Below are 25,421 nucleotides of genomic sequence, written 5' to 3' on the forward strand. Positions count from 1 at the left end.
TATTTATGTACGTAGTCTGTTACTGCCAAATCACCAATATAAATCCTTTCAGGGTAAATGGGAAAATTTATACAAAATCATTGTGCAGTTACGAAAAAATACATCAATGAGATTTGCATGTTAGAATGAGATCAGTGACTGACTTCCAAGATGTCTAACCTAATAATATTAGGAAGCTTCTAATCTGTGATCTTAAAAAGCTGATATTGCCAAGACACTCAGACCAAACTTCACCCATTTTCTCCTTTAATGATAAAATGTCTTCCTAAGAATATAGGCTACCTTTGAATTTCCATTGGATATAAAAAACGGGTCTTTGGATTTTTGTTGTTGTTTGGTTTTGTTTTTCCTCTAAACTGGGTTAGATACAGACTTTGTATTTTATTACACAATTCATTTTGATGCTAGCTGATTATATGGGCCTGTCAAATTTAAACTGTGTCTTGCAGAGCTTTGTATTTTAGTTAGGAAGGAAATTTACCACCAGAAGCAAATAATGTGCTTCCTTCCAGAAGGGAGTTTATTTTATTTTTTAACTCTGAATTTGCAGACTCAAAACGCATGTGCAAGGTCACACTGCCTCATGTTTGAGGCAGTTTTAGTTAGTGTTGAATGATTTAATTGTTTGATTGATTTCTGTCTGTAACCTCAGTGTCACCAGTCTTTGATATATTTTTTTCTCTTAGCAATGTGGGAAGGAAAGCCATCTGATGGCCAGTCAAGCAGCCCTCAGAACTCAAATTCTAGCTTTTCTTGTTCAGTTCAAGTGGAAAATCCCTTGCTAGGCTTGGGGAAGAAGTCATTCCAGAGGTCTGACAGGCTCCACACAAGTAAGTTGATTTACAAAGACGGTTCTGCATCTTAATTTGTCAACTGTGTGTTTGAAATTCAGCAGCTGTTTTGTGGTTTAGTTCTTTTTCTGACAATAGGTTGCTTTGTCCAGCATTATTAGTGTCTTATTTCTGTGTACAGAAAGACAGAAGGACTTATAATTAAACACAGAAAACTGACCCTTTTTTCCTGCTCCCTTTGAAATCCCACTAAGATGAGAATAAGGAAATGCAAAAGATTAAATCCATAAGGGTAACGAAAACAAGGAGACAACAGATGGGCAGGCAGTGTCAACAAATTTTGAAAGATGAAAACTGGATGGAGTTTTTCACAGAGCTGAGCAACAGATGCCAATAATAAGCAAGCCAGTTAAGTCTGCAGAACACCAGACAGATTCCAGAATAGGAGATAACCATGTGTCATAATGGAGAAGGGTGAATGAAGCCTAGGGTTGAAAAGAAGACCTTTTGTGAAAGTTAGTAAGAAGCAGATTGATGCTTCACCCAAGCAGGAGACAGGAGATTTGTTTTGAGGTGAAATGAAACCATACAGACTTCAAATTCAAAGATACCACTCATGGCTAAGGGCAGATAATGAGGCAGTGTACTGAAATCAGGGGAGTAAAGAAAAATACAAATACCAATAGTGATCCTTCTGCTTGGCTTCCAGAATGCTAGTAGGAAAGCATATTTCTGCCACCACTATTTCCTTCCTTCCAGCCCCACCTGTGTTTCAGCAGGAGATGGATGGGTTGATACCTAAAGAAATTGAATAGCCTTAGAAGAAAATCTGCAGCCAAATGTATAGATTGCAGTCTAAAAAGAAACCATCTTGTTCACACTTCTGTGGAGCTCATCAGTCTATAAGACCTACCTACCTATGTACCCAAAATTTCCAGTTGACCTTTTTTTAAAATTAAAAAAAAAAAAAAAAAAGTTTTAATGTTTGTGTGTGTGTGTGTGTGTGTGTGTGTGTGTGTGTGTGTGTGAGAGAGAGAGACAGAGAGAGACAGAGAGAGACAGAGAGCGAGAGAACACAAGCAGGGGAGGGACAGAGGGAGAGGGAGACACAGAATCTGAAGCAGGCGCCAGGCTCCGAGCTGTCAGCACAGAGCCTGATGCAGGGCTTGAACTCAGGAACCGTGAAATCATGACCTGAGCCAAAGTAAGATCCTCAACCAATTGAGCCACCCACGTGCCCCAGGCCTTTAAAAAAAAAAAAAAAAAAAAAAAGTTTGTTTACTTGTGAGAGAGAGACAGAGAGAGAATGTGTGCACCCAAGTTGGGGAGGAACAAAGAGAGAGAAAGACAGAATGGAAGCAGACTATGGGCTCCAAGCTATCATTGCAGAATCCAACCTGGGGCTCGAACTCATGAACCCATGAGATCATGGCTTGAGCCAAAGTCAGATATTTAACTAACTGATTGAGCCACCCAGGAGCCCCTCCAGTCAGGCTTTTTTTTCCCCCCCCCTATTGTGATTGTTCACAATCACCTTTGAAGACCTCCATCATGAGACACAGAATCTGAAATACAGATACAGAAGAAACAGACAATTCAGGAAAATTTAAAACAAGCAACTTTAAAAACTATAATATCCACAGAAAGAAATAAAAGATGATATTGCATCCATGAAAGAATAGACTACTATTTTAAAAATCAGAAAATAAAGAGTTCTCAGTATTAAGTAATAATGTAGCTTAAATAAAAAATTATGATGGAAATACTAAAAGGTAAAGAAATTTCTCAAACATAGGGCAAAAGAGAGATTCAAAAGGAGAGAGAAGGTAAGAAAATTGGAATACCAATCTAGAATGTCTAATGTCTAAAATAGTACGACCATCAGAGGAGCACTTGGGTGGTTCAGTCTGTTAAACGTTGGATTCTTGATTTCGTCTTAGGTCATGATCTCACAGTCATGAGATCAAACCCTACATCAGCTCTGCACTGGGTGTGGAGCCTGCTTAAGATTCTCTCTTTCCCTCTGCCCCTCTCCCTTCCTCTTTGTCTCTCTCTCAAAAAGAAAAAAATAAAACATTTTTAGGTTTGCCTGGGTGGCTCATTCAGTTAAACATCTAGGTCTTCAGCTGGGTCATGATCTTGTGGTTTGTGGGTTCAGAGCTTGGAGCCTACTTCAGATTCTGTGTGTGTGTTTGTCTCTCTCTCTTTCTTCTGCTCGCATGTTCATGCTCTGTCTCTCTCTCCTTCAAAAATAAACATTAAAAAAAATTTAATAAAATAGTAGGACCATCAGAAATAACAACAATTGAACGGGGAGTAAGATAAAAGAAAAATAATATAAGAAAATTCCAGAAACAAAAAAAAAAAGGAAAAAATTCCAGAAAATTTGAAGTCAGAGATTCCAGAGTAAAAGTACACAATTGGTGTCAAGAAACATGAATAAAAAGAAACCCATTCCAAGGCACATTCTTTTGAAATTTCAAAGCATCCAGGATAATGAGAAGATTCCAAAAAAGCTTCCAGAGAGAAAGAAAACACTTCGTGTACAAAGATGTAGGAATTGGGATGGTGAACATCTCAGAAGCAGAATAGAAGCTAAAAGATAGTGTGGCAATGGTGATAAAATTGGAAGAAGTCATTGTATACCCACTTCTATGTTCCAGACCCTTCCACACTATTAAGTGTGAGAACAGAATTAATAATATTTCAGACAGCTTCTTTGGGTTTTTGTTGTTGTTTGATTTTACAGATTATTTATCAAAATAAGTAAGAATTCCTGAATTCCAGAGGTACCTGGCTGGCTCAGTCGGTAGAGTACTCGACTCTTAATCTCGGGTTTGTGAGTTCAAGCCCCACATTGGGTGTAGAGATTATTTAAAAATAATAAAATCTTTAAAAAGAGAAAAGGGAGAAGAAAGAATTCTTGAAATCCAATACTTGCCTTCCTGGGATTGGTTTAAATTTTAATTATGGTGTTTTTGGAAAATTGTGCTACAATATGGATACCTAGAGACATTTCCAGTCCCATAGGAGCTGTGGCTCGGGTGTCCAGGCACCTGCAGAGAGCAGAACCAATCTAATTTGTTTTTGCTCCCCAAGAAGACGCTTAGAAGTGAGGTGTAAGGCAGGCAGGGGAAATAATTTGAAGATTACCAGGCACAGTATAAGCGATGAAATTAAGAGCCGAGTCAATAAGTTGCTGGAGGTGCCAGCTTCTTTGCCTTCCAGCAACCAGACAACTTCTTTTTTTTTTTTTTTTTTAATGTTTTTTTTATTTTTGAGACAGAGAGAGACAAAGCATGAACGGGGGAGGGTCAGAGAGAGGGAGACACAGAATCCGAAACAGGCTCCAGGCTCTGAGCTGTCAGCACAGAGTCCGACGCAGGGCTCGAACTCACGGACCGCGAGATCATGACCTGAGCTGAAGTCGGCCGCTTAACCGACTGAGCCACCCAGGCGCCCCCAGACAACTTCTTTGTAAAAATCAGGTTTGATTCTGGGTGGATTGTAAAATGGTGCATTTTTCTTTAGAAGCAGTATCTGCCGTGAACTGAGCATACCCTTTGATCATCAATTCCACTGCCAAGGATTAAAAATATTCATTAATTAAATAACTACTTATAGAAGGTATACTAATATGCCAAACACAAGTTCCTAGTGATGTGGTGATGAACAAAGTTCCTTCCTTATGGAGACTACATTCTACTTAAATGCAGTCAAAGTCACAATTTTAGTATCTTCATTCAACTGCAGTAGAAATGTAAATGTAAAAAATTGAGAAATTATGGACTGCAAATTTCTGGCTTGCATACTAACAAACTAGGAAAAATTAACCGTAAAAAAAAGAAAGCATGGTGTATCTAACTTTCACCTCATGGCCAAGAAGTAAATGCAGGTTCATCTCCTCTCATGCAAATAAGCATTAATGGAAATAACATGTAGGATGTTGCTCTCAGTCCCTGGAGTCATTGCAACATTGTTTATGCAGACCAAAAAATGATCACCTCTGTGATCCTCAGTGGGTGCCTAATTAAGTTAGTCATAGTATGTATGTTGGAATATGGTGCAGCTTTTTAAAGAGTTTTGTAGGTGATAGTTTGGAAAGATGTTTAAGATATTCTGTGAAAGAAAATACTAAATATAATTTGTATGTATATTGTGATTTCATTTCAAATTAAAAATGTCATTTTTGGGGTGCCTGGGTGGCTCAGTCCGTTAAGCATCCTACTCCTGATTTCGGCGCAAGTCATGGTCTAACGGTTCATGGAATTGAGCCCCTCATTGGGCTCTGCACTGACAGCACAGAGCCTAATTGGGATTCTCTCTCTCTCCTTCCTTCTCTGCTCCTCCCCTATATGTGTGCTTGTGTGCACACTCGCTCGCTTGCTCTCTCTCTCGCTCTCAAAATAAATAAACTTAAAAAAATATAAAAATATAAATAAAATGTCCCTTTTGGTAGAAAGCTGGGAATGTAGAAGCCTTTACTTTTCATTTATATATTTTGGTACTATTTTAATTTGGGGGATATTTACCTTTGTCTCTCAAATTCTGTTTTTAATATCATCCAATTTGAAGTTTTAAAATTTTTTACTGTGATTTCTTCTCTGTCCCAGGAATTATCTTGAAGTTTTAAAATTTTTCTTAAGGGTGCCTGGGTGATTCAGTTGGCTAAGTGTCAGCTCGGATCATGATCTCACAGTGCATAAGATCAAACCCCACTTCAGGCTCTGTGCTGACAGCATGGAATCTGCTTGGGATTCTCCCTCTCTCCTTCTGCCCCTTTCCCCTGCTCATGCGCGTGCTCTCTCTCTCTCTCTCTCTCTCTAAGTAAATAAACAAACTTAAAAATTTTTTATTTTCTTAAAATACATAGGGATTTGCGGGCACCTGGCTGACTCAGCGAGTAGAGCATGTGAATCTTGATCTCAGGGTCATGGGTTCAAGCCCCACACTGGGCATAGAGATTACTTAAAAATGAAGTCTTTAAAATACAAATATATAGGGATTTTTATGTTCCTGTTATGAACTTTTAACTTAAATACCTAGTAATCAGAGATCATGCACTGTATGATACCTGTGCCTCTACACTATACTGATAAATAACAGACTCTGGAGCCATGATGCCTAGGTTCAAATTCCTTCACTCTAATTAGTGGTACAATTTTGGGCAACTTACTTGCCATTTTGGACCTCACTTTCTTCTTCTGTGAAGTGTATAATAATAGTTTCCTACTTCATAGGGTTACATGAAAAATAAATGAACTAACACATGTCTATGTTTAGAGTAGTGCCTGGCACTTACGAAGCCTTACAGAAGTGTTTACAGCTGCCATTATTGGTCCTTGTAGTTATGATTACTACTAATATTATTTGAAATTCACTGAGACCTGATTGTGCTCATTCCTGATGATTTTATCCCCATCTCTACAATCACATTCTTTATTTTTTAAATCCTTTTATATAGCGCTATTTTGTATTCTATCTGTGACAGTTGCAGTAATAGCAGTACTTTTAGGTCTAAACCTTTTATTTTTGGTTTCTGTTGATTCTCTGTCATAGTGGAATGTCTGTTGGTTTGTCAGGGTAGTCTGTGTGAGATAATAAGAGAGATTACTTCTGGGGGCACCTGGGTCACTCAGTCGATTGAGTGTCTGACTTTGACTCTGGGCATGATCTCGCGACTTGTGTGTTCAAGCCCCGCGTCGGACTCTGTGCTGGCAGCACACAGCCTGGAGCCTGCTTCTAGATTCTGTGTCTCCCTCTCTCTCTGCCCCTCCCCTGCTCTCTCTCTCTCGCTCTCTCTCTCTCTCAAAAATAAAAACATTAAAAAAACATTAAAAAAAATAGATTACTTTTGTTTCTGCTTCATCCAGGAGCAGACGTTATGCACATTCAGGGTTGTGTAGCTTTGTGCATATGTTTCTAAATGTAGAATTTCTGAGTCTTATATTCCTGTGCACATTAAAATTTTGCTATATATTATCAAATTTTCTTCTAATAAAACTGTACTCATTTGGGCCCCATCAGCAGTATTTGAAGGTGGTCTTAGCTTTTTCTTTGTGTAATCTCATCACTGTATTGCAGTATTTGCCATTTTGATAGACAAAAACTGTTCATTGGTTTTACTGGAATTTTAAAAATATTAATATCGTAGCGTCTGTTTATGGTTAGTCACCTGTGAATTGCCTGTAATCCCCTGTGCTCATTTTTCTCAAGGTGATTATCTTTTTCATTTTGATTTGTAGATGCATTAAAAATTTTTTTTAATATCTAGCAACCTATTTATTTAAAGTAAGCTCTAGGCTCAGTGTGGGGCTTGAACTCATGACCCTCAGATCAAAAGTTGCACGCTGTGCAGACCAAGTCAGCCAGGTACCCCATATCGATTCACTTTTAATATGGAGAATCCCAAAAGTTTTGTCATGGCTTGCAAATATTTTTGTCAAGTTAGTCTTTTGTTTATGATATTTTTTGCCATTTACATTTGAAACTTTTTTTTGTACTGAAATCTGTCAGTCTTTTGAAAGAATATAACCTTCTGATTGTGACCAAGTTTCTTGAAACCACTAAGCTATTCAGTCGTAACATTTTTAGGTAATGAAAATTGATGAAAGAATTCCCATGGAAAGGGAAGAAGGATCCCAAAATGATTTATTATATAGATTTGAATTTTTCTGGATTTTTTTTGATCATTTTGCGTATGTGCCACACCTTGCTTTTTGTTAGTCTTGGAAGAAAATTTCTAAATACCGTAAGTGTTCCCTTCTTCACAGCGTTATATTTAAAGTAGTTACAACTGTCATTTTTTTGCACTGCAGAGCAAACTGTACTCTAGATAGAAACAGGAACGTAAAGGAGGCCTAAATGATTCTTTCCCCTATTTTTATAGGGCAAATGAAAAGGACTAAATGTGCTGAAATTGATGTTGAGACACCAGACTCCATTCTGGTTAACACAAATCTACGAGCACTGATCAACAAACACACCTTTTCAGTCCTTCCTGGAGATTGCCAGCAGCGACTGCTTTTACTCCTTCCAGAGGTGGATCGTCAGGTGCGTTATTTTCAAGCATAAGCAGTTTTCAAAAACCCTTCTGAGGCTTTCTTCACTCATCCCCTTTAACACTCCTTAAGACTTTTTAAATAGCTTTTTATGTATGCTCGTAAAGAAGTGGTGTCAAAGCTACTGAACAAGAAATAAGAATATTTTTATGGAAGTGTTCTTAAGAATTTTGCCCTGTAAGTCTTACAAAGGAAAAAAATCTCATCAGAATGTCAAAATTGTGGAATAAAATTTGTGTAGCTATCATACTCGGTAGGCATTCATTGAATACAGTTCAGGAAGAAGAGTTGTCTTATTTCTGACATTAAATAGGGGTTCTTGAATGGATTTTTTGAAAGGGGTAAGAGTGTTAATTATTTTCATTATTTTGTTAGATTTTTAAAAAACAAACATTTATTGTTTTCATAATAAAGAACTTTAAGGGGCACCTGGATGGCTCCGTGAGTTAAGCGTCCGACTTGGTTTCGGCTCAGGTCACGATCTCACGGTTTGTGGGTTTGAGCCCCTCGTTGGGCTCCGTGCTGGCAGTGCAGAGCCTGCTTTGGATTCTCTCTCTCTCCCTCTCTGTCTCTGACTCTCCCGCACTGTTTCTCTCTGAAAAAATAAGTAAACTTAAAATATTATATATATATGAAGAATTTTAAAAGCCCAGTAATTACGTTATAGTCTTAAAAGAGATAGCTAGAAGAAATACCAAATTTGAGAAGAGTCTAGGAAGGGACCAGGGAGATTTAGGTCAGGAATTAGGTAACGATCAGAGACTTAGGCTTTCATCAGAGAAAGAGTTACTTGCAAGTCAACCCCCCCCCCCATGTCTAATTATCTGTTTCCTCCTCTATAATAGGACCGTTTTGATTTTCTAAGATTTATTCAATTCTGAGGGTTTTTAAATTCTGAGTTGTTTTTTTTTTAATTCATTATTTCCAAGCACATACTTTGTTCTAAGTAATCTGATAGGCCCTCTCCCATTTTTCCTAATCATTATAAAAACAAGATGAGAAAGAAGGGTTTTCCCTAGTTCACAATAAAAAAACTAAATATATCCCTCTAGTTTATAGTAAGATTAAAGGAGAGTAGGTAAGCTACACACATTATCCTAGCTAATTGACTATAATGTCAAAGCAAAATATTTCTATTTTTGAAAATTCTGAAAATCATCTTTCTATTCAACTGCATTGATAACACTTTCAGTCACCTTGTGCTATGAGTCAGCACATGTGCAAGCAGGTCAGATTCTATTTTCAAGGAGACCAAGTAAGTCAGGTGCTGGTAGTAACCTGCAATAGGGACAAAGAAGTAAGTAAGCTGATTGTCCCCAGCTCCTGCCTTCCCCACCTTAACACTTCTTAGAGAAAGTACAGTGTTTGGGATGCCTAGTTTTTGGTTCGAACAAGTTAGGAGGCCAACATTTTGGCAAAGTTTTTAGAGAATTTCTCAATAAGGATTGTTCTCATCTTTATTTTACAGACTTAAGTTACTAGGTTGGGAATAATAAGATGGGACATAACTGAGGGCCCATCTCTAGAACTCTAGTGCAGGTTCCTTAGAATGGTATTTTGACTAATGGTCCTTATCCTGTCTCAGAAGGAGGACTGCCACATACAGTTTTAGAATTAAAAGGTATCTTGAACGTTATCTATTCATCTTCCTATAGAGTGCAATCCTGTGGGGAATTCTTTTTTTTTTTTTTTTAATGTTTATTATTATTTTTTTTTTTTTGAGAGAGAGAGACAGCATAAGCAGGGAAGGGACAGAGGACCTGAGGCAGGCTCCATGATGACAGTAGCGAGCCCGATGTGGGGCTTGACCTCACAAACCGTGAGATCATGACCTCAGCCAAAGTTAGATGCTCAACCAATTGAGCCACCCAGGTGCCCTTGTGGGGAATTCTTATTGGGGCATTAGTTGGACTTATTTGATTATGGTGGGAACACACAGTAATTTGAGAAATAATGTCCTTATCTATAGAAGTATGGAACTCAAATTAACTTCACTGTCAGATGCAGTTTGGAGTGTTTATAGAATTCTGGGTATTAGTAGGATGAAACATTGAAAACAACATTTCTGTATATGGAATGCCCAGCCACAAAGTAGAAAAACATTATTTAAACCAGAGAAAAGAATATAGGAGGGGACTGGAGCACTCTTTAGGTATATTTGAAGGTTTGTCAAATGAAAGAGGTAAACTTTTTTGTGTTTCCAGAAAGCAAATGTGGAGTTAAAATAACATTTTTCCTTTAACAGTTGGAGCTGTTAAAATGGAGTGACCTGTGATGGAGTAACTTGCTCATCACTGAGCTATTCAAGCAGAGGTTGGCTGACCTCTTAGACTTCTTATAAGAGTTCTTATAGGGAAGACTATAAGTTCTTATAGGGAAGACTGTTAACCCCCTGCCAGCTCCCTAGAGTACAGATCAGCAGTCAGCAAACTGTAGCCCATTGGCCAATTTCAGCCCACAACCTGCTTTTGTAAATAAAGTTTTATCGGCACATAGCCACTTAACATTAGTTTACGTATTGTTTGTAGCTGCGATATGCGTCAAGGCAGAGTTACGTACTTGCAACAGAGGCCCTATGGCGTTGCAAAGCCTAAAATATTTGTGGTCTCTCCTTTAACAGAAAAAAGTTCACCAATTTCTGCTCTAGAGCTAGGGGAACATAATATGGGCCCAGGTAGGTGTAGAAAGTGAGTTTCTCAATCTGTAGGGTGTCCAAATAGTTATAAATTTTCTTCAGAAAATTGTTTTTGACCACATTTAAACTTTTAATCTATCTAGAATTTTTTTTGTATTGCTTGGAAATTGGGATTCACCTTTATTTTCCACTGAATAACAGCCGTTTGTTCCTCCACCACGTATTTAATGGAACGATTTTTTTGTCACGGATTGAGACACCATCTTTGTTATATATTTTATTCAGTTATATGCAATATGTGTTTACATGCACACCTTCCTCTTCCACTCATTTCTTTATTCCTTTTAACGCTAGTAATAATAGTTTTGATTATAGTGGCTTTGTGTGTGGTATGTTTAATAATTGGAAAGGCGATTTTTCTCTTATTTTTTTCCATATGTACTTTAAAATCATTCTGTTAATGCAAAATCTGCAAGGAATTCTGATTGAAATATAGATATTAACTTTGGGGAGAATGGCAATTTTATTAAGTTTTTCTGTCCAGATTTTTCATATCTTGTGTTTTATGTCCTTAAATAAGATTTTATGGTTCTAAACCAAGATAGGAAATCCAAAATCTCTAATATAAAGAACCTTAAAACCTTTTGGGAAGACATCACAAATCAAGCCAGTAGATTGATTGAGGGAAATATTTTTAATATATGTTCTAGTTTTACTAAGAGTACTATGTAAAAGATTCTCACAAGTTAATAATAAAAATAAGCAGCCTCATAGAAAAATGAGCAAATGATAAGAATTTCACAAGATGGCAAATCTAAATATTTTTTTTTAATTTTCTTTAAAAAAAATTTTTAATGTTTATTTTTGAAGGGGAGACAGAGGGAGAGAGAGTGAGAGTGGGGAAGGGACAGGGAGAGAGGGACACATAGAATCCAAAGCAGGCTCTAGGCTCCAAGCTGTCAGCAGAGACCGATGTGGGGCATGAAATCATGAACTGCAAGATCATGACCTGAGCCGAAGTTGGACACTTAACCGACTGAGCCACCCAGGTGCCCCGCAAATCTAAATATTCATAAACTTGCAAAAAGGTGAATAAAATTCCAGTAGTCAAGGTAAAGGAAATTACCATTTCAAACCCATTAGAGTGGCCAAAAAGAAAATAGTCTGGTTAACATCTGTTGTTCATAGGATAAGCATATATTTCTGATAGAAATATGAATTGTAGCCTTTTTGGAAAATAGTCTTAACAATACCTGCTTACACACACAATATTGCTTTGCTTTTAGAACTTACTCCACAGAAATAGAAGCACTGGTATGTTCATTTTTACCTGAATGCTAATTGCAGCTTGGTTCATTATGGGAAAACATAGGAAACAAGGTATATGTTTATGATTAAGAAACTGGTAAATGGGGGGCATCTGGGTGGCTCAGTTGGTTAAGCATCCAGCTCCTTGATTTCAACTCAGGTCATGATCTCTCAGTTCATAAGTTCAAGCCCCGTATAGGGCTCTGCGCTGACAGTGCAGAACCTGCTCGGAATTCTCTCTGTCTCCCCTCTCTCTCTGCCCCTCCCAGGCGCTCACTCTCTCTCTGTCTCTCTCTTAAAAGCAAAGCTAAAAAAAAGAAACTGGGTAAATGAAATGAGGTCCATACATACAATGAAAAAATATGCAGCTATTATAAAGGCTAACATTGTGCCTGTTGACTTGGAGAGACTTCTATAGTGTATTACGTGAGAAACATTAGATTCAGAGAGTGTGTGTAGATTGGTCACAGTTTTACAAAACAAATAATAAACCTCTCAAGAAAAGAACTTCTTAGATGTATATGTATTTGTTTGCAGATGATTCTTTGAGTAGAATAAATGGGAAATGGAATTGAGAGTAGAGGAAGAAGGGAGGAGAGGTAATCAGGAAAGAAATTTATTAGAAAAAAGTGATACATTATAAAACAGGAGTATCCATAATAGGCAGTATGGTATGATCTAGTCATGTTTCTATAAAATTAAATATATATGTATAAATGTGTATACATTCTTCTCTAAAATAAAGTCAAATTCCACAAGATACATTTGGCTTTCATTGTTAGCTTTTCTTGGCTTGTTCTTTGACCCAGGTTGGTCCAGATGGTCTGATGAAGTTAAATGGCTCAGCCCTTAACAATGAGTTCTTCACTTCAGCAGCCCAAGGCTGGAAGGAACGACTCTCAGAAGGTAAGTGTTCTACCCTGCATGCTTCCTAGGTTGTATATGCACTTGGAGCCGCTGTGAGGGCATATTGGCACCTCTGCGCCTCAATGAGTTTTTGAGCAATTTTGGTAGGCAAAGGACAGGATGTTTCCATGGGGTAGAGGTAGCTATCCTGTGTGAAACACTACACTGACCTTTATCCGGAGCCTGTGTAACCAGGTTTTAGCTCCAGATGGAGTCTAGCAATGTTTCTTCAAGAAATCACAGTCACCTGGGAAACTAAAAAAAAAAAAAACAAAAAAAAACCAAAAAAACCCAGATTTTTAGGCCCTAGTCCTAAAGATTCTGACTTAGTGATTCTAGGTTAATGTCTAGGAAGTGAGATTTTACTAAGCTCCTTAATAAGTGGAGTGTAAAATTAGTTACAGTGCTGTATTATGTTTGTTTTTCAGTTACACATGGAATACAAACCAGCACTTGAAAAGTCATAATGAATTTATGCCAAGGCATAGCTTAAAACAAGTGTGAGAAACTTTAAAATAAATAAATTTATGGGCACCTGGGTGGCTCAGTCATTTAAGCCTCCAACTTTGGCTCAGGTCACGATCTCACAGTTCATGGGTTTGAGCCCCACGTCAGGCTCCATGCTGATGGCTCAGAGCCTGGAGCCTGTTTCAGATTCTGTGTCTCCCTCTCTCTCTCTGTCCCTCCCCCGCTCTCTGTCTCTCTCTCAAAAATAAAATAAACGTAAAAAAAAAAAAAATTAAAAGTAAATACATTTGTAACGAGAGCAATTAGGAATGCTGTTCATCTGACTTTTTGTCAGATCTCTAGCATTTAGGGTTAATTGACAAGCTAATATCTACATTCACTGCAGTTGTTGACATTTTCCCTCCTCTTGTTTTTGTTCTTTTCGGAGGCAAATTCTGTCCTTTTTTTTTTTAAATGGTTAATTTTTTGTGTGTGTTTATTTATTTTTGAGAGAGAGAGTGCAAACAGGAGAGGTGCAGGGGTTGGGGGGCCAGAGGACTGAAGTGGGTTCTGTGCTGACAGCAGACAGTCCAATGAGGGGCTCGGGCTCCCGAAGCGTGAGATAAATTATGACCTGAGCCAAAGTTGGACGCTCAACTGAGCCATCCCATTGCCTCTAGGGGGCAAATTCTGTGTAGAAAGGCTCTCACACTGATTACTTTTTTTCTGAAAGAGCTAAAATTACAAAAGCACTATAAAACATATACATTATCATTACCTTTAAGAATAATGTGGTAGGGGCACCTGGGTGGCTCAATGGGTTAAGCTTCCAACTCTTGAACTCAGTTCAGGCCTTGATCTCAGGGTCGTGAGTTCATGCCTGGCATGAAGCCTACTTAAAAAAAAAAAAAAAGAAGAAGAAGAATTTGGTAAAGGGTTTATACCCTGCCCAACCGCTAGTTTTTTGAAGTAGATGTTAACGATAGTGATACCTTGATTAGTATCGGTGTTAACTATTATTAGCAGTGTTAACTGCATAGGAGCAGTCACTGCTATACCTAGAGTCATGTGAGCAGCAAACACTTTGAACACTGTACACGTGTGAACAGAATGCAGTACTTTCTGTTCCTCATTCTGTCATGCACAGTGGACTCGACAAAAAAGTAGTTCTCCGTTGGATTCCGGCAGACAGATTCCTCTTTTCCTACTTACATGACCAGGACTGTGTCCTCAGACACTTTCCCTTTCCGTTTTCTTACCCCCAAGAGACCTTCAACTTCACGTCTACCATTGCTACCTCTTATTCCTTGGTGTCCGGGTGGTAGAATATAACAGAGAGCAATGTTTCCAAGCCGCAGCTTGAAGGTGGCCTACCCAGCACATTGGACGGTTCTCTGCTGATGGAGTGGGAGGACTGAAGGCGGCTGGTAGTATGTGCACGTAACTGTCATGTTCCGAGCAGCTGGGTGTTTGACATGTTGAATGCCTCCTCGCCAAGGCGCTAGAGTGGCACAATTTCTGGGACAGTTAGAAAACTAGCAACTCCTAAATAGCTCCCTCTCTTTTTACTGGTGCCTTAAATGCCTCTGAGCGGGGCCATAGCTGTTCATTATGCAGTAGGAGATAAAGGGCATAAAATACAAGTCGCCTCAGAGAAACAGAGCTTTAAAATAATAAAATACTCAGTGGCATTATTTACTGAAAACATATGATGAGAGTCATATCAAATTTCCAGTGGAAATTAAACATTCAAGGTTAGTGATAAAAGAAATCTGTAGAGAAATGATGTTTGGTGTTAGAGGGAGGTGCTACAAGGAAAGCCCAGAGAAAAGGCACAAGTGGCCCAGCTGAGACCGAAAACTGCATGGAGTGGTGCACAAGTATTTTTATTTCACCTGATGGCATTTAGCTGCTCCCTTCCAGTGAGGAATTTTGAGAAATTTCTGTTAGAATTCTGGGAAATTTCTATTATTTTCACATGATGGTATTTTGACTCCTGCACAAGTCTTTTGTAATCTGCAAAGTTAAAAAATGGAAACACCATATTTCTATTGAGTATCCTTTTTAAAAATTTTGTCTTATTTTATTTTGGTACATTATAGGTGAGTTTACACCTGAGATGCAGGTGAGAATTCGACAAGAGATTGAGAAGGAGAAAAAAGTAGAGCCATGGAAAGAACAATTCTTTGAAAGCTACTATGGTCAGAGGTAATATCAAGACAGGTTCTATAAACCAAATGTTCATTCCTACATATATGTCACACAGTGTTTCATCTTACTACCTTTCTAGAAAATCTGGTCCTCAATTTCCTTCACCAATTCTATTTTAGGAAGAATTATTTTCTTTTTATGAGTCATGGGTGCCCAGAATTGGATTACTTGACTCTTAACACATTACTATTGTGGGTGGGATGGTTTTATGAAAGGAAAAAAAAAAAAGTGTTATCTTGAATTAGAGTCCCTTTCTTTGAATAGGGTGAATAGTTCTTCCAGTGACTTTATAAGTTAAGAGAATACTGAAATTCTGTACATCTTTTCTAGTAGTTAATTATCATCCCACAAGATGATAATTTATCCAGAATCACTGAGGAATCCCATAATATGGATCATTATGCCCAGTGCATCATTAAACAGCTTCTTCTCTGTATAAGGCCCTCTGGGAGATATTCATAGCTGAATCAAGATACAAACCCCGTTCTCAAGGATATGTTGTCTAAATTTTTTTTTTTTTCCTAACAAAAAGTCCAAATAAAATTTTAAAGGGGACATTTAAATAGATGGCAGTGGAGCTGTATTGTTCGAAGTAGAATTGAACATCCAGATTCTGTTGGTTTGGCTCCCTTCTTTCCTTCTGCATACCTAATGGCAGTCCTTAAGAACACTCATACCCACAGTTTGAGAACTAATGGCTCTTGTCCTTGTCTCCAAGTAGTTCATTGATCCCCTTTATGGTCACTTAGGAAGTAATTCCTACTGAGATTCAGAGTCTCACTTATTGGGGCACCTGGCTGGTTCAGGTATTAGGGCATGCAACTCGTGATCTTGGGGTTGTGAGTTCAAGCCCCACGTAGGGTATAGAGATTACTTAAAATCTTTAAAAAAAAAAGAAAAGAAAAAGAGTTTCACGTATTGATATTTCTCCACTCTTAGTATGAGCTCTGAGCCCTCCCTCCTTAGGCAGATAGAGCATTGTAGCAATTCTTGGGTTTTTCTGTTTTTAGCTCTTATTTTTTGCCAGCTTTTATAGAAGAACTGTTTTTTGGTATTGTATAGTTTTGTTGTTAGCCATTGTGCAGTCCTGATTGAAGTCACCAAAGAGGGTACCTTGCTTTTGCCTGTTTAAACAATATCCTAAAACATTAGGAGGAGTCTCTAGTGACTCCTACTGAGTAGCTTAGCTCTAGGCCACACTATGGAAGTCCCATCAGTTCACTCCTGGGATAGCTCAGAGGCATTGGTCTCGGAATTATAGAACTATACTAAATGAAGTTTAAACAGCCTTTCCAGAAACTCCCAAGTTCTAATTTTCAATGCTTGGAGAGTGTTGACAGCCAACTCCTGTCTCCTCAGGGGCCCTTAGATTTCTTGGGCCAGCCTTTCTCAGGTGCTGCAGAGCAGAGTTGATCAAGGTGCATGGGTCTTGGTCTTCTTTCACTTCCCTTGTGAGTAGTCTGTGATGCTTGCTTCTAGACAAGGTAGCCCCTCTTATATGCAAAAGTAATGATAATAATTAACATTATTGAGCTTTAATATGTGCTAGGTACTGTTCTAAGTACTTTACATGCATTAACTTAATAACACCAATAGTATCAAGTGATGAATTTCAGTATATAACTGAAGAAAGTGAGGTACAGAAGACTAGTGACTTACTCAGTGTCACATGGATCTTACCAGAGCCAGGATTTGCATCCAGGCAGTCGAACTCCAGAGCTTCACTAATGATGATAATAGTGAAGATAACATGTGAGGAATACCTCCTATGTATCAGGGTTCCTTCTAGGCATTGCCATATACTATTATCTCATAATGCTTTCAATAACACGAGCCATTTCTCAACTAGAATATTTTTTTCTTCCACCTTTTAGTTCTGGCCTGAGCCTTGAGGATTCAAAGAAATTAACAGCCTCGCCCAGTGATCTCAAAGTAAAGAAAACCCCAGCAGAGCAACCAAAATCCATGCTTCCTTCAGAGGCCTCACCTGCCAGTACAGTCCCAGTGATTCCCCAGTTAGAGTCTAAAGAAGAAGTGGCACAAGCACCATCCCCAGTAAGGAAGGAAGAGCATGAAAGCCAGGATCTGGTGCCGCCGAACTCGAAGCCCACAGAGCCCCTACTGTCCTCAGCAAGCAATACCCAAGAGCTTGGCGGCACTGTTCCCATCAAGTGCCCTAAGGATGATGAGCTCTTGGAGCAGAAGCCAGTTGCCTCTGTTGAACAGGAGTCTGAGAAAGAGAATCATCTCACTACAGTTTCTAATTACAACAAAGATGAAAGCCAAGGAGCTTTAGTTACGTCCCCAAACAAACCCAAGAGTCCTGGGGTGGATAAGCCAGGAATGAAGCCCATAGTGGAAACAGGTCCACAGGAGACCAGTATGAAAGAACTTCCATCAGCTTTGACCGACCACAGCCCAGAGAGCCTTAAGAGGAAATCTTGTCTCCTCCAAGAAGAGGCCCCTGTGAGCTGGGAGAAAAGGCCGCGTGTCACTGAGAATCGCCAGCACCAGCAGCCATTTCACGTCTCGCCACAGCCCTTTCTCAGTAGAGCAGACAGGATCCAGGTGCGAAAAGTACCACCTCTCAAGGTAAGTGAGTGGGAAGAATTGAGTTTCTGGTCCTACTTACTAAATTTCAAGTCATTTGTGTTATTTCTTAATGCAGAAGCAGTTGTATATATTTGATAAGCATGTAACTGTGGTCTTACACGAATAAAATTATTAATAAACAGGCATTTAGAACTCCATTCCTACAGATCTTTTAGTTTTTGAGTAAGTAAGGTACCTGGATATCTAATGTAGACTACATCCGTCCACCCACCCACCCCTGCTGGCTACTCTTATATCTTAAAATAGTTACCGATATTATTCTGTCTCATGTGGCAGAATAAGAAATATGATAAAAGAAGGAAGTCATTGATGTGATTAAAAGATCTGTCTTTGGGGCACCTGGGTCGCTCAGTTGGCTAAGCATCTGACTCTTGGTTTTGGCTCAGGTCATGATCTCATGGTTCATGGGTCTGAGCCCCGTGTCTGGCTCTGCACTGATAGCGTGAAGCCTGCTTGACATTCTCTTTCTCTCCCTCCCTCTCTCTCTCTCTCTCTCTGCTCCTCCCTTGCCCTCTCTCCCTCTCTCCCTCTCTCCCTCTCTCCCTCTCTCCCTCTCTCTCTCCAAATAAATAAATAAACTTAAAAAAAAAAAAAAGATCTTTGTAGCGAGAGCAATGATATTTAAGTGTACCTTGGCCCTTTTCTTACTGCCATAACTAATTTGATGTTCTGTGGCTCTAGAACTACCTTTTTTTTTTAAGTTTATTTACTTATTTTGAGAAAGACAGAGATAGTGTGAGTGGGGGAAAGGCAGATAGAGGGGGAGACAGAATCCCAAGCAGGCTTCACACTGTCAGCACAGAGCCCAACATGGGGCTTGAACTCAAGGAACCTTGAGATCATGACCTGAGCCAAAGTTGGACGCTCAACAAACTGAGCCACCCAGGTGCCCCATCTTTTTAAAGGAAACGTTTGTGGCTGCCTTGAGTCACTGCTGGTTTCTTGAGAGAAGGTTTCTTCTTGGTAAGGTGGAATAGCCTTGCTAAGCTCTGCTGCTTAGGATACGTCATTAACTTCCATGTTAGTGTTATATTGCTGCGTACCAAATCTTTCACATTCGGAAAGCAGTATCGCTAAGATACTATATAAAGACTGCGTTTAACCAATAGTGAGCCCTTTAAAGCCCAAACACATTTTTACTTCTGATATAAAGGTTTAGTAATACTTGGCCTTGTGCTTAATATCAGTTTGTAATCCATTTATTCATTTGATAAATAGTACATTTTTATTAATGGTATTTATTAATACTATTGTGTCTACTATGAACCCAGGCACTGGGTATTATTCATTCATATTAGGATATAAAGAGAAAATAATCCACATAGAAATACTCCTCCCACCCCCCCCTTTTAATTTAACTTAGTTGAACCAAAGTTGTTCTTTCAGGAAATATCCCTTAGAAACTTTCATTTCCTAGTGCTTGACCCATTTCATTTACTACGTGATTTCCCTCTCATTTTGCCTATTACTAATTGTATGACATTCTTCATGACTTCTTAAAAAACATTTTTAACATTTATTTATTTTTGAGAGACAGAGCATGAGCTTGGGAGGGGCAGAGAGAGGAGGAGACACTGAATCTGAAGCAGGCTCCAGGCTCTGAGCTGTCAACCCAGAGCCCTACGCAGGGCTCGAACTCACAAACTGTAAGATCATGACCTGAGCTGAAGTCGGATGCTTAACCAACTGAGCCACCCAAGCGCCCCTCTTCATGACTTTATAATTTTAAGATTTATACACTTACAAATCTCACCCTGTTAAAAAAATTTTTTGAGACTTTTCTACAATGCATGCTTTGCCAGAGAGTGTGATTTTTATGAAAATCACTTTTACTATTCTTACAGTACCGTGGCTTGATTCTTTTTTTTTTTTTTTAATTAAATGCCCTAGAACATCTGTAATAGTTATTTGTTCCTTTAAACTCTAGCAGCTACTAGGAGGGGCCAGACTTTGATGCATTCTAATGAACTCTGATAGCTTCTGAAGTATAGTTTCAAATATGAGTCAGATTCCTTTCAGATACAATATTTCATGATATGAAAATCAGTGGTTTCAAACCTGATAAAAGCATTTTTCCCTAGGGTTCTAATTTGTAAATTTTAGGATAAGACTCAGAGTGCATATAGTTTTAAAAAGCTCCCCAAGTAAGTTTAAAAAGCTCCCCGAGTAAGTATTAAGCCAGCCAGGGAGGAGAATGACTATAGCAAACATATATATTATGTGCATCCTTCCTCATGGGATGGGCAGAGTGGGGTGCGTCTGTGGATTACACACTGTCTCTGTCTTCCAGTGCTATCTAGAAGCCTCTGTCATTGAGATAATTCAGCCTATATTCTTAAGTGTGCATGGGTGTATGTGTGTAGAGCAGAAGAGAGCAAGAATTTTTCCTTGGACCTTGGAAGGAGAGCTAGGAAGACAAAGACAGTGGTATGCTTCTCACACACACACTTTTGAAAGCGCAAATACCGTAGAGAGGTCTGTATCGTAAATAATAAGCACTTGTGAGTAGTGATGCCATTAGGAGGGAGTTGTGTTGGGAAAAGAGGTATGGGGATTTGGGGTGGACAGGATGTCGGGGGAGGAGAGACTTTGGCACCACTCTAAGAGGTGGAAGGATCCTGGAGACGAAATCGTGTTGCTGTCTCCGCAGTCTGGTCTCTTGGCCATGGACCTGCCACCATTGCCACTGGTGTTGTGCAGTGTTTACCCTACTGGGAAAATTCAAGTGTTGATGAAGTTCTGTTACTCTTGTAAGTGAAAACTAAGCTCTGGCGTTTTCTTTTTCTCCCTCCTTCTTTCAGATCCCTGTCTCCAGAATCTCCCCCATGCCTTTTCCTACATCGCAGGTCTCTCCCAGGGCTCGTTTTCCAGTCTCCATCACTAGTCCTAACAGAACAGGAGCCAGAACTCTTGCAGACATCAAAGCAAAAGCCCAGCTGGTCAAAGCACAGAGGGCAGCAGCCGCCGCCGCCGCCGCCGCTGCCGCCGCCGCCTCGGTTGGAGGGACCATTCCAGGACCTGGCCCGGGGGGTGGACAAGGTCCAGGAGAGGGTGGTGAAAGGAAGCCTGCTAGAGGAGGGAGTCCAGACTCAGACAGAGCCCGTGAACCCGGAAAGGGCCCCGCACTGGAATTGGCAGGAACTGGAAGCAGGGGAGGTACGAGAGAGCTTTTACCCTGTGTTCCAGAGACTCAGTCCCAGTCTGAGACCAAGACCCCAGACCAGGCTCAGCCTCATAGTGTCTCTGGAGCACAACTACAGCAAACCCCCTCAGTGCCTCCAACACCTGCCATCAGTGGAGCACGCACAAGTGTCCCATCACCAGCCCACACTCACGCACCCCCACCAGCTGTAGGGAAACTGAGTAATGAAAAACTGAATCCCACCAGGGCAACAGCCACAGTGGCCTCTCATACCCACCCACAAGGGCCCAACAATTGCAGACAGGAGAAAGCGCCTTCTGCTCCGACAGATTCTGCTCTCCTCTCTGGTGCCTCGCCTGTTCGTTTTGCAGCTGACGGCACAGTTGAGCCCAGAGTAGGTTCTAGTAAGAATATACCAGACCCTTCAGCCTCAGCAGAGACAACTGCTAGTACGTCAGTGGATATGACTCCCTCTCCTTTAACATCTTTATTAACAGCAGCCACTTTAGAAAAGCTTCCTGTACCCCAGGTCAGTGTGACTGTGGCACCTACCGGATCAGCTCCGTCCTCGAGCACTTTGCCAGTAGCTTCTAGCCTTAAAACTCCAGGAACTTCTTCAAATATGAATGGACCCATTTCAAGGCCAAGCTCTAGTATCCCTGCGAATAATCCTTTGGTCACTCAGCTGCTTCAGGGCAAAGATGTTCCCATGGAGCAAATTCTGCCCAAACCTCTCACCAAAGTTGAAATGAAAACTGTTCCACTGACCACAAGAGAGGAGCCGGGGGTGGGAGCCCTCACAGGCACCAACGCAACAGAGATCAGCAGAGAGGAAGTTAGTGAGAGGCAGTCTCGCCCAGCTCTACAGCCGCTGGGTAAAACCTTGCAAAATAAGCAGCTCCCCCAGGTTCCAAGATCCCTCCAGCTCTTGACAGGTAAGGATCTGAGGGACTCTAGCATTGACACACACCAATACCAGGAAGGACTAAGTAAAGCCACTCAAGATCAGATCCTTCAGACTCTCATCCAGAGGGTTCGGAGGCAGAATGTTCTCCCGTTTGTGCAGCCCTCCCAGTTCAGCTTCACTCACTCAGGTTTCCAGTTAGAGGATATCTCCACAAGCCAGAGGTTCATGTTGGGTTTTGCTGGCAGAAGGACATCAAAGCCTGCAATGGCAGGTCACTACTTACTTAACATTTCCACCTATGGCCGGGGTTCAGAGAGCTTTAGGAGGACCCATTCTGTAAACCCTGAAGACCGTTTTTGTCTAAGTAGCCCCACTGAGGCCTTGAAAGTGGGATATACAGACTGTAAAAATGCAACAGGAGATAGTAGCAGCGGCAAAGAAGAAGATACTGATGAGGAAAGTACTGGTGATGAGCAAGAACCCATCATGGTGAAGGAGGAGCCCCAGGCTTCCCAGGGTTCTGGCAAGTGTGAAGCAAGTTCAGGACCCCACAGTAGAGAGACCCCATCCACCAATGATTGTTTAGCAAAAAAGAATGTGAAGGCGGAGACACCAGTGCATGAGCAAACCACTTTAAGCAAGGAGAATTACCTGTTCCCTAGAGGCCAAACATTTGATGAAAAAACCCTAGCCCGAGATTTTATTCAGGCAGCACAGAAACAAATAGCTCATGCAGTGAGAGGGAAGACGATGCGTAGCAGCCCTGAGCTTTTCAGTTCTTCTGCTCTCCCTCTGACTGCAGACAGTCCCACCCATCAGCCTCTCCTCCTTCCACCACTGCAAACCCCAAAGCTATATGGAAGCCCCACACAGATTGGGCCAAGCTACAGAGGCATGATCAATGTCTCCACCTCGTCTGACATGGACCCTAACTCTGCTGTACCGGGGATGCCTGACTGTAGCCAAGTATCTAGCAACGTAGGTGATGTCATGTCCTTTTCAGTGACTGTCACCACTATCCCTGCTAGCCAAGCTATGAATCCCAGCAGCCATGGCCAGACCATTCCTGTTCAGGCCTTTCCTGAAGAGAACAGCATAGAGGACACACCTTCGAAATGTTACTGCCGATTGAAAGCCATGATCATGTGCAAGGGGTGTGGAGCGTTCTGCCACGATGATTGCATCGGCCCCTCTAAACTTTGTGTCTCCTGCCTTGTCGTTCGGTAACGAGACTAGAAAGAGAACATGCTGTAAAGGAGGCAGGAAGGGAAGGGTTGACGAGATGTGTTTTTTGCATCCTTTGGGAATCACAGAAATAAATAAGGAGGTTTCAGTTGTCTTGAGAGACAAATGTTACTTAATCAGGAATACAGAGTGCAGATCTTACATTTTAGAGGAAGAGCACCTTGTATAGTAAGTCTAGGTCAAGCAAGACTTTGTGAATTTGTGACAAGTTTGCACTTACAAAATCATGTAAATATGTCACATTTTGTTTTAACGTTTTTCCAGCTGTTTAGGTAATGATGTATTACTTTAAATTCAGATTTATGTTCTGCTTCATGTGACTCTGAGAAAACTTTAATGCCATGCATGGTTACAGGAAGCTGTCTCTCTTCTGTCCTTTCCTAAGTGGCCAGGAAAAGGAAGGAGTTGAAGGGATGGTCTGGAGAAATGACCATTCAAGCTGATTATGTCATGACAGTCTGACTGCAGGCTTTACATGGATTATTCAGCCTTTGCAGAATCTGGAGTCAGGGTTTGCTCAGTCCCTTTCTCTTAGACAGGAAGAACCTTCTTAAGTTCAAATTTTTGATAAGATGTTAATTTCACAGGTAGTATCTCAGACTCCAAAAGCTCTTGACCTGGTTCTTGGCTTCCACAAACCCGTGCTGTTGCCAAGCTCTCTGCTTGCAGTTTGTGGATCCCTGCCCTCAAGTCCCACTACCCTGCCCTGAGACTGTGAATGTGGCCCATAAAGGAGATGCCTCTCCGGGCCCCTGCTGTTACTGTCGCCTGTGCAGGGCAGCAGTTCCGGCAATAACATCCAAGTACTTGGTCAGTCGTGGAGCTTACAAACAGGTAGGAAATACTAGGACAAAAGTAACAAATAATATTAATGATGGGGTGATTTGAACTATGTGTTTTGTTGGGCAAAGGAGTAAAAGTGCAGAAATTGTTAAACTGAACATACAGAACTTTGGAAAACGGTTTTAACACTAGAAACAAGGTAGTCTTTCTTTTCCTCTTCTTGCCCAACCCGTTCCCTGATGTTCTGTAGTCCTGCTGTCACTGCAGGAAGAAAAGCCCTTGGCTGTCACATTTGCCCGTTCTGTTAAGCCTGTTTGGACCTCCCGGGCATCTGAGGAGTATGGAAGAACCTTGTTCTATATGACTCTGAACACAGTGTGCACGCATACAGTAAAAGTTAGACACTTTTCCTGTTTGAGAAAACCTGTCCTCTATTTTGGATTACTGGTATCTATGCACTAGAGATTTCTAATGTAAAGGGGCCTCAGTAAATGGCTAAGGGAACATCTAGAAAGGAGAAATTAGCTTCACAGTTTTGTTATTTGTTTTTGTTGACTTTTTTTGTTTCCTTTTTTATTCTTTTAAATCTTGTCTCTAATGACTGAAGAGTTTTTGAGTACATATATTTAGGTCATGGTTAAAGAACATTAGAATAAATCTACAGTTTATCAGAATTTGGTATCGAAGAATTGGATGTTGTCAATGTGCATCTTTTGCATATTGATTTTAAGTTTCCTAATTTCAAGTGTATAAAGTAAAAATATTATTGCAACCTAGTACACTTGTGGTTGTACTTAGTATTCAGGATGTGATATTTACCATACGCAGAACAGTGTAAACTTATTAAGTCACATTCCAGATTAGGAGAAAGTAGACAGTAACACTCTTCCCCATTCTGTTACCCATTCCCCTCCTTGCCCCATAATATACATGCTTGTAATACTTTTGAGCCCCATAAGAAACTTACTGCTACACTATTCTTCAGTTTTTGTTTTTGTTAATTTTTTGCGACCCAAGGCAAATATAAGATTAATATCTGTGTTCCAGTTTCAGCTGAGACAATAGGATGCCCTCCTAACTTCCCGTTTTCTTCATGGCTTAAAAATATGAAGGCTGCAAGGATACAGGGGTAAGGATTAAGTTCTCCAGCCAAGATCCAGTAGGAAACAGAAACCATGCTTCTGTTCCCCAGACTGTCAGTACCCTGGACAGTCCAAGGGAGGGAGTTCAAAGCACCTATTGCTGGGTTAGACTCCCCATACTTAGCTTCTTCACTCCCCGTGTCCGTGCCAGGACCGAAGGCGGTCTGTGCGCTGGAAGTGCCTGAGTGATTCAGAACGGACCCCATGCTGAACGTTAATTACCAGTTTGG

The 25,421-nt window shown here is 40.4% G+C and overlaps 1 protein-coding gene across 7 annotated transcripts in view; it reads left to right on the top strand.

Annotated features, from left to right (window-relative positions):
* The window catches only part of ASXL2 (ASXL transcriptional regulator 2), a 125,877-nt gene extending 101,690 nt beyond the window's left edge, over positions 1–24,187 (top strand). For all 7 annotated transcript variants that reach the window (XM_042982342.1, XM_042982344.1, XM_042982341.1 and 4 more), the window contains 6 exons: positions 687–830; positions 7,681–7,844; positions 12,605–12,701; positions 15,251–15,356; positions 17,234–17,951; positions 20,774–24,187. In XM_042982342.1, the coding sequence (XP_042838276.1) occupies positions 687–830; positions 7,681–7,844; positions 12,605–12,701; positions 15,251–15,356; positions 17,234–17,951; positions 20,774–23,248 (3,704 nt within the window). In that variant the 3' untranslated portion in view covers positions 23,249–24,187. The remainder of the gene's footprint in view (positions 1–686; positions 831–7,680; positions 7,845–12,604; positions 12,702–15,250; positions 15,357–17,233; positions 17,952–20,773) is intronic.
* The last annotated feature ends 1,234 nt before the right edge of the window (positions 24,188–25,421 follow it).

Source organism: Panthera tigris, chromosome A3 (assembly GCF_018350195.1).
Source record: "Panthera tigris isolate Pti1 chromosome A3, P.tigris_Pti1_mat1.1, whole genome shotgun sequence".
Classification (NCBI taxonomy): Eukaryota; Metazoa; Chordata; class Mammalia; order Carnivora; family Felidae; genus Panthera; species Panthera tigris.